Source organism: Triticum dicoccoides, chromosome 5A (genome assembly GCF_002162155.2).
Source record: "Triticum dicoccoides isolate Atlit2015 ecotype Zavitan chromosome 5A, WEW_v2.0, whole genome shotgun sequence".
Lineage (NCBI taxonomy): Eukaryota > Viridiplantae > Streptophyta > Magnoliopsida > Poales > Poaceae > Triticum > Triticum dicoccoides.
In genome coordinates, this window is record NC_041388.1 from 705,737,640 (window position 1) to 705,746,717 (window position 9,078).

Sequence of the window (9,078 nt, forward strand, 5' to 3'; positions counted from 1 at the left end):
TGGGGGGCAAGCCCCCCACCCCTTGGCCGCCGCCCCCCCTCTAGGGTTTCCCTAGAGGGCCGGCCCCCCTTGCCCCTTCTCCTATATATAGAGGGGTGAGGGGAGGGCTGCTGTGATACACCACAACTCAAGGCGCAGCCCCTCCCCTCCCCAACACCTCTCCTCCTCCGTACGTGCTCGGCAAAGCTCTGTCGGAATACTGCTGCACCAACTGCACCACGCCGTCGTGCTGCCCTTGGAGCTGCCTTCCTCAACCTCTCCTTCTTCCTTGCTGGATCAAGACGGAGGAGACGTCGACCGTCCCGTACGTGTGTTGAACGCGGAGGTGCTGTCCGAACAACACTTGGTCATCGGTGATCCGAATCACGACGAGTACGACTCCATCATCACCATCCCCTTGAACGCTTCCGCACTCGATCTACAAGTGGTATATAGATGCAAACTCTTCCCCTTGACTCGTTGCTTAGATGAACTCATAGATGGATCTTGGTGAAACCGTAGGAAAAATTTTAATTTTCTGCAACGTTCCCCAACACATGGCCCATCCTGCCTTGCCGTACCTCCGTCAGTGAGCTCAGGTTTCATCACTTCTAAAAATTTAAGCGCACACCTTCAGCTGTGGTCAGAGATTGGAGTCGAGTTCAGGTTCTGTGACTTGTTTTGTATAAAGCATCCTGCATGCTTTCAATTTGTGTTTTGTTTGTTGTAGCTGCTTCTCCTTGTTGTCCGTTGTGTTAATCCAAACTCATGTATGTTACTTCTCCCGGGAACACGTTTGGCTTCTCATGTAATGTACCTTCATTACCTTTCAATATTAGCTAGGTCTGAACAAGATAAAATGTTGACATTAGCACAACGGGACCAACAATTAGGAGAGAAAATTTGTAGGGGAAGAGACCACAAAGCAACAATATTACAGAAACCAAAGTACATTAGCAAGTAAATACAATTTAATAGAGAATACTATGTACTTGCTTGAGAGTTGTGTGTGTTCATCTTAGGGAAATATGCTTCTACCTTTAATTTAGAATGAAGCAATCTGACATGAAGTTTCCTTATTTGTTTAGAGATAAACTCATGCTCCATCTGATCTGAATTAATTGACTCAACATATGTACAATGTATATATGACATTGTATAGCAGCTGTATCAATTACCTTGAATCAGAGGGAGTATTACATTCTTCAAATATGGTGTGCAGCTATTTTAGAGTGAAGGAAAAAGAGACGTCTACAAAGGAGCTATATATCTTTTCTTTTTAGGACATATTGCTCATCTCCTAATAATACTTATTCATTTTCTGATTTATGTGCATGTTATGTAGCCAACTTTAGCAGTTCTGTTGGGCTAATATAGTAGAGACTCATGCTACATAATGATAGAAAGAAGACACTGAAGGAAGTTTTGGAAGTGCTTCCAATTTAAGTATGCATCTTCTTGAATCCAAGTACCAGAACATTCATCTTTACCTGAAGGTATGGTCTGCTTCTAGCAACATTTATTTAGTTAATGCATCACTGAAGTGTTGAACCTCAAATTGAATATTTTTATCGATTATTGTGTCATCTATTTCAGGTTGTGATCATGCCTTCAACTTCTATTCTACCCCCTAAATTTTCATTATTGAGGTGCTACAAATATTATGAAGAATTTGTGCCTGGGTGAAAGTCATAAATTATCCTTTTTGTTGTTGCTTCCTTGTATGTGTTTTTGTGTCAACGAATGATATTATCATGTCTTTGCAATTTTGTCCTCCATGCACTCTATCGCTCTTAGTGGAGGAGCATATAACGTGTTTTTTGCAGTCCTTTCCCAAGTTTTTATTAATCCATATTACATTTAGCCATGGGAGTTGATCGTAAGCATCCTTGTATTCCGGATCAGATATGTGAAGGTACTATGATTTTTTCCTTCATAAGATGGGGATTCATGCTTAAGTACTAATCATATATAGATTAATTGTTGCCTTCTTATACATAGAGAGAAAACCAAAAGTTTAAGGTTCCTCATATTGAAACGAGGCTTTTATCGCATGGCAATTACAACACCGAAACTCTTAGCAAAGCTGAGACGGGATGCAAGAAGGAAGAGAACATGTTTTCACAAATTTGAATTTTGAAAAAAACATTTAGTGTGATGCTCTGGCTACTAATTTATTCAGTAATATATGAGCTATCTGGCACACAATTATACCATTGGAAACTTTTCTTGAATACGAATTTGGTGATTTTTTGTAACATAATCCATGTTCAGCTGATGAATTTGATGGGAAAAGTTGAATTTTGAAATGCATGCATGCCATGTAAATTAGGATAGAGTAATATTTTTTATCCAAGCTGGATGGAGAAGATATATGTCAAAGTTGGGTGGAAAAAAGGCCCTTTGTTTGTCTTCATTGTGGAGCAGAAAGCAATAGTATGAAGGTAGACTTATCAAGTTGAGTCATGGTGATTTGAATATGAGTCACATGGATTGTGTTATATTATTAAGTAATCCCTCCGTTCCGAATTACTCGTCATAGAAATTGATGTATCTGGGTGTATTTTAGTTCTAGATACATCCACTTCTGTGACGAATAATTTAAAACGGGGGAGTAGAAGATGATATTTCTGGCAACACACTCATAAGCCGCATGTGCAATGTTGTGGATTACAATGTTTTTTTAAGCCGTGGCAACGCACGGGCATACAACTAGTAAGGATTAGGAGAGCTACTTTAGATTCGGCAGTTGCGAGGGATTGATACCTACTAATCACCAACAAAAGGCACTTGCCAAAGAAACCTTGTTGATTGTTGAGTTAATCGTGATCAATAAATAAAATGCATTAAGTGAAGAACACCTTCTAAACTTGTTAGACAGCCCATCTGCCCCATCCAGCAAAGCCACTTGCCAAAAACAAGGTGGGGGAGACGGACGGAAAAACGCGAGCTTTTTCCAGCTCAAGTCAACCCACCAAACCCACGCGCCGCGGTGTCTTTCCCCTCCCCTCCCCTCCGCCGGAGCAAAGCAGCTCCGCCATGAGAGATCCGAAGCTCCCCGCGCCGGCGACGGCCCGGAGATCTCCGCCCGGCCTCGCCGGCACGCTCCGGAGGCACTCCGCGTGGCTGCTGCTCGTCTGGTTCGCGCTCTCCGTCTGCCTCTTCCTCTCCGCCGCCCCGCCGGCCGCCTCCCCGCTCCTCCGCCCCGCCGTCCTCCTCCGCAACACCAAGCCCCGCGCCCTCGCCACCGCCACCACGGCCGCGACAACCTCCAAGCCCCCCGTCCGGATCTACGTCTACGACCTCCCCTCCCGCTTCAACCGCGACTGGGCCGCCGCCGACCCGCGGTGCGCGCGCCACCTCTTCGCGGCCGAGGTCGCGCTGCACGACGCGCTGCTGTCCGGCCCCGCCGCCGCCCGCCCCGAGGACGCCGACCTCTTCTTCGTGCCCGTCTACGTCTCCTGCAACTTCTCCACGGCCAACGGGTTCCCGTCCCTCTCGCACGCGCGCGGGCTGCTGGCCGACGCCGTCGCGCTCGTCCGCCGGGAGATGCCCTACTGGAACCGCTCCGCCGGCGCCGACCACGTCTTCGTCGCCTCCCACGACTTCGGCGCCTGCTTCCACCCCATGGTGAGTCCTGATCGTTCGTCCCCATGGTGGGTGGTTGCGTGCGGGTTAGGTGCCTGCCTCCGGTTCTTGCGTCCAAACGGGGGTTTCCAAGGTGGAACCGTGGAAGTTAGCAGCTGCGTCTTCTTGGTTCCGAAATGGCATACGTGTTGTTCATGACAAGGAACCGAGTGAGCCGAGTTCAATCAATAGTTCTTGCTGTCAAATTGACCAATTTGTAGCTTAATTATCAGAATTTCTCTTGTGCTATGCCGAATTTCAGTATAGCCAACTGTCCGCGTACTTATGGAAGCTACTTATCCAACCATTTAAATTCATGGTTGTTGTCAACTTGTCATGATGGAACTAGGTTCGCATCGAATTTACTTCAATGCGGTTCCCCAACCCATAAGAGATTTAAGGGAACTACTCAGTTGCACTAAAGTTTCGGTTTGTTTTGCTCAGGAGGATGTGGCCATCGCGGATGGCATACCGGAGTTCCTCAAGAGGTCAATCCTGCTACAGACATTCGGTGTGCACGGCCCTCACGTGTGCCAGGAGGCAGAGCATGTGGTTATCCCCCCACATGTGCCCCCGGAGGTGGCCCTCGAGCTACCGGAGCCGGAGAAGGCGCGAAGGGACATCTTTGCCTTCTTCCGGGGCAAGATGGAGGTCCATCCCAAGAATATCAGTGGCCGCTTCTACAGCAAGTAAGCATATGCCACACTTTTCTTAAGTTGCTTCATCTACCAATTATCCCATAAGTAGTAGGAAGGGGACTGGTTTTGAGGTTTTCTAAGGTTCTGTCTCACTTTAGTTCTGCCTTCTCAGAAACTCGATGCTATCTGATTGACCCATTTGTTTGAGATCTCTACCCACTCCACGTGGCTAACCTAAATAGCCTGTTATGAAATAGTTCTAAATTATAAAAAATGAAATAGTTTAGCTGCCTAGGTTAGGCAAGGACTCATCCATAATTGTCATAATTTCATCAATAATTGTACATATAAGGCTAGCAGGATAACAAACAGTGAATTACATTTAACTCCATTATTTCATATACTTGCAATTTACTGGTTCTTACCTTTTCCTTGCAACAGGAAGGTGAGGACTGAGCTACTAAAACGGTATGGTCGTAATAGCAAGTTCTACCTTAAGAGGAAGCGATACGATGACTACCGATCAGAGATGGCTCGTTCTCTGTTCTGCCTCTGCCCGCTGGGCTGGGCACCATGGAGCCCTCGGCTTGTGGAATCAGTCCTGCTCGGCTGTGTTCCTGTCATAATTGCCGATGATATACGCCTGCCATTCCCTTCCGTCCTCCGGTGGCAAGACATCTCATTACAGGTGGCCGAGAAGGATGTCGCCAGTCTTGAGACGGTGCTGGATCATGTTGTGGCAACGAACTTAAGTGTGATACAGAAGAACTTGTGGGATCCTGTGAAGCGGAAGGCGCTGGTGTTCAACCGGCCATTGCAAGAGGGAGATGCCACATGGCAAGTGTTGAGGGAGCTTGAAGCGTTGCTAGACCGGTCTCAGAGAAGGAGAAGGAGTCATGTCGGATCATCGAGGAGGTGAAGAACCGGGTAAAGCCAGCCAAGGACCTTTTGGCGGTTTCTGACATCTACTCTGCTGCATCTGTGTGACAGCAGCTGCAACTTACAGTCTCTGCCGAGCCAACAAAATCACTTGTTGAGCATGAGCACTACCGGTGGTCATGTATTTTTCTCGCCAGAAGTTCAGAAGATCAGTTCCTGACATTCCATCCCAATTTTTGATGGTGAAGCTGACAGTTTGCGAGTCTGTATATAGTGTACCAACAGAGGCAGTCATGGGCTGACAAAGTGGCAATCTATGTACAGAAAATTAATTTTATTCATTTAGGTGGTTTCTCTTATTGGTGTTGTGAAGAGGCTGATATTTAGGTGGTTTGCTGGTGATTAAAGATTGTATTACAGAGGGGTGTCTGTGAAAACGTTTCCTAGATGTACCTGTAGAGTTGTTCGGCTGTCATACTTCCATGTACCATATGTGCAATCTTGTTGTATAGAAGAGGTGCTTCTGTTTCAGTTATGTTCAGGAAAAAGGAAAAAGATGGCTCCAGTTTCTGTCACTATCTGATAAAACCAACAGGAGTTGATGATCAAATTAGCATCATGATCAAAGATTAGCATTATTCTTTGCAAATTCCAGTAATGTAGCTAATTCAGCACAAATAACAGGAAGATAAAAAGGATTATTCATTCTCCAGCTTTAGAATTTGTTGTATTTCAAGCCTTAAATATTTGCATCAGATTGGTTTCTATGCTAGCAGAACCGATCATTTCATTTCTGCTGAAACACACAGAGCAGCAAAAGAAAAGAAAAAACTTGTCTGAATAAACTTACCTATTGAATATCTAGACTTCGCCAAATCAGAATGATATACAAACGGAAGCTTCATTAGAAAATCACGCTATGCATATGAATCAGCAAAGAGTCACCGCAACAAAGTGATGCTGCAGATATTAGTTTTGCCATTAAAAAAAACCCCACAAGAAACAAGCAGCCAAGCATGCATATTGGCCATTACGGAGAACATAGAGATGATAGAACTTCAGCTCAAAGACAGGATGCGGATGCCCATCTGTGAAAGCAAAACATTCTCAATAATCGCCAATAAGGTTTGTATCTAGTTTACATGCCATGAAGCGCCTGTTATTCAATGGATGTATGGATTGATTGATCCACATAGGGTTGTTGCTGGTGCATCCAATTGAGATATGCCATTTTAATCTGTGCTATAGAAGTAATCAACTACGGATGGCTAGCCTGTAGATAGTGATCGTCTTGGTAGCGTGCGGAGCAGCATCCTCTGCAATTGAGAAATGCATCATGTTTGTTTACACTGAAGACTTCAAGAGCATACACCCTTGCAAGGAGCATCCTTGCAGCGGCAAACAGCTCTCCCTGAAAGCTCCCATCCGTTGAATCCACGCTCGAGGACCGTGATGCTCTTCACCGCTGACTCTTCCTTGGCCTCTGATAAATAGTCCAGAAACATTCTTGCACAAGATGGACCGCGCACCTGCAGTTTAAACGGACAGGTTACAAAAAGAGCCAGTGGCGATAACCTCAACTCAATCTGAGAGATAACTATGTGATAAAAGAACACAGGTGGTATAGAAAACAAATGTAGGAGGAAAGTAAGCACATGGGAACATAGCTGCTACCAAAGCCAAGCATATTTACCAAAACAAACATCACAAATGACAATTTATAGTTCTCGCTAGAAGATAAATCCAAGGTTTTAATTTAATTTAATTTTCAAACGGTCCATGGTTTATAATTGATGTAGCCATTCAGACAAAACCTAAGCATATAAAGATGTCCTGACCACAGGCCTAGAGAGCACGCGAAGATTGCAACGGCATAGAAGAACACTGACACTGATATCAGACAATCGTGAATACAAATAACATGTAGAACCACAAAAAGAAAACAATGGAAGTCCTATGGCTACGGCATCTGGAAAAAAAACTGTCTCGCTGGCAATGTTCACGAAATCTTCAATGGTCTGATTCTGAAAACATAACATAAGACAGCTTCAACCACCCCATTGACGTCTTCCTGTTTTGTACACATAGATAGAACAGCTGCTACCAAAGCTACTTTACCAAGGCAAAAGGTACAAATTACAATTTATCAGTTCTATAATCTATAAAGTAAACCATATAAACTCAGAGAATGGTCCCAGGGAACTAGCAGTAGAATTAAGCAATAGCTCTTCCTAGACGATAAAGCCATGGTTTATGTTAGAAGTACTGATTCAGACAACGCCTAAGCATATAAAGATGTCCCGAGTCCTCACCACGGGCCTAGAGATCAAATACCGATTGCAAGGGTACAGAAAAAAGCTGACCCTGACTTCATACAATCGCGAATAACAAAAACATGTAAACCCACAGAACGATAACAATGGAAGTCCTATGGCTACGTCATCTGCACAAAAACTGTCTCGCTGGCTATGTTCATGAAAAATTCAGTGGTCTGATTCTGTAAAAAAAATGGAATCCAATTTCAACTATCTTGTCGATGCCTTGATGTACTATACACATAAACAGTTGTATTTGCATTTCCCAATGATAGCCATGAATTCCACAGGACATAGTATAGACAAATAACCACCATCATTAAACATGATCACGGGTCCTGAATCACATCGACGTCACAAATGAGGCAATTCATCTCTGTAATCTGTGCTTCCACCCTGAAACCCTGATCAACTCATAATCCATGATACCGGCGTGATCTTTATGTTACCAACGGGCTTGTGAATCTCCAATTAAATTAGAGGCTACATCACATGAAACATTTTGAGATCTACAGAAAGCACCAACTGTACTAGTGCCAAGGTCCAAGGTGCTAATTGTTTGCTTGCTTTAGCGAGTGGTATTCGAAAGATCAAGAGCTGGAAGAGAGGAACGCTGAAGGAGGGAGGAAGGGGCCTGACCTGGCTGAGGGCGCAGTGGAAGACGAGGGTCTCCTTGGCCCTGGTGGCCTCGGCGATCTCCGGCAGCCGGTCCGCGAAGCCGTCGCTGGCGTAGTGGTGCGACCCGGCGATGTGCGCGTCGCAGATCCGCTCCTCGTCCCTGCACAGACCCCAACCAGCCACCACCGTTAGTAGCCTCTTCTCGCTCGTGCTCCCCGGCGCGGTCACGGAGATGGGGCGCGGATCGGCGCGTGCGTGCGTACCTGACGTCGATGATGGCGACGCGGGGGTCGCGGACCATGGACACGAGCTGCGCCGCCGTCACGTACGACACGCCCTTCCTCGCCATCGTCTCCGGCCGCCGTGGGGAGCGGGGTCGGGGCCTCGCCGGAGAGGGAGGAGATTCTTGTCCCCTCTTCGTCTGGCGCGGTTTGCACATAGCCCCCCGAGGATGTGTGTATTTCAGGGTTAAGCGATTTAGTTGAAGTGTACTCGTTCGGGTATTCCTTGGGTTAGGTATTTTGGGGAAATTCGGGTTCTCAAAAACAAGAATCGAATTAACTCCCGTACTAACCGGTTTTGTCGGTTCGGTTTTTTTGCTACCCGTAGAAACTGATGTGCAATCAGATGACTACTATCAGCACAGTGCGCAGGTGTGCGGGCACATGGTATAGATGAAGGCCGGTGACAGAAGGGGGCGAAGAAAATGGGCTCACAACACCGACGAGGACATGCCTCTGGCCAACGTAGAAAAGTAATTTAGGAGAGGCCGCCACGGGCGTCTGTCACGGCGGAGGTGGGCAAGGGCGCCGCAAGCGACAACAAAGGCACATACGCACATTGGCTCTACGGGAGATGACTACACGACACAGTCCCGTGATGGCGGTATGGGCGATGACAATGGTCAGCATGTCACACAAGAGTTCGGGATGGACGCGGCTATGAAGTGGGAAGCAACTATGCGAGTGTGAATGAGATGCGCAATGGGTGGAGGCTGTTGGGAAGTAGGAATAGTGTCTATA

The 9,078-nt window shown here is 46.2% G+C and overlaps 2 protein-coding genes across 2 annotated transcripts; one reads left to right on the forward strand and one right to left on the reverse strand.

Annotated features, from left to right (window-relative positions):
* The first annotated feature begins 2,890 nt into the window (after positions 1 to 2,890).
* LOC119304347 (probable glucuronosyltransferase Os03g0107900) lies at positions 2,891 to 5,654 on the forward strand. Its single transcript, XM_037581527.1, has 3 exons — positions 2,891 to 3,609; positions 4,051 to 4,295; positions 4,686 to 5,654. Exons 1-3 carry the CDS (start codon positions 3,019 to 3,021, stop codon positions 5,161 to 5,163), a joined length of 1,314 nt encoding a protein of 437 aa, XP_037437424.1. The 5' UTR covers positions 2,891 to 3,018; the 3' UTR covers positions 5,164 to 5,654.
* A 522-nt stretch (positions 5,655 to 6,176) lies between these two features.
* LOC119304348 (arsenate reductase 2.2-like) lies at positions 6,177 to 8,505 on the reverse strand. The gene is made up of 3 exons (XM_037581528.1): positions 8,320 to 8,505; positions 8,078 to 8,216; positions 6,177 to 6,652 (listed from the first exon to the last, which is right to left on the reverse strand). Exons 1-3 carry the CDS (start codon positions 8,493 to 8,495, stop codon positions 6,482 to 6,484), a joined length of 486 nt encoding a protein of 161 aa, XP_037437425.1. The 5' UTR covers positions 8,496 to 8,505; the 3' UTR covers positions 6,177 to 6,481.
* Positions 8,506 to 9,078: the final 573 nt, after the last annotated feature.

Coding starts and splice junctions, on each gene's coding strand:
- LOC119304348 (XM_037581528.1), bottom strand. CDS start 8,495: ATGTGCAAACCGCGCCAGACGAAGAGGGGACAAGAATCTCCTCCCTCT. Junction 8,217..8,319: donor GTCGCCATCATCGACGTCAG/GTACGCACGCAC, acceptor GGGTCTGTGCAG/GGACGAGGAGCGGATCTGCG. Junction 6,653..8,077: donor TCCACTGCGCCCTCAGCCAG/GTCAGGCCCCTT, acceptor TTTAAACTGCAG/GTGCGCGGTCCATCTTGTGC.
- LOC119304347 (XM_037581527.1), top strand. CDS start 3,019: ATGAGAGATCCGAAGCTCCCCGCGCCGGCGACGGCCCGGAGATCTCCG. Junction 3,610..4,050: donor GCGCCTGCTTCCACCCCATG/GTGAGTCCTGAT, acceptor TGTTTTGCTCAG/GAGGATGTGGCCATCGCGGA. Junction 4,296..4,685: donor AGTGGCCGCTTCTACAGCAA/GTAAGCATATGC, acceptor TCCTTGCAACAG/GAAGGTGAGGACTGAGCTAC.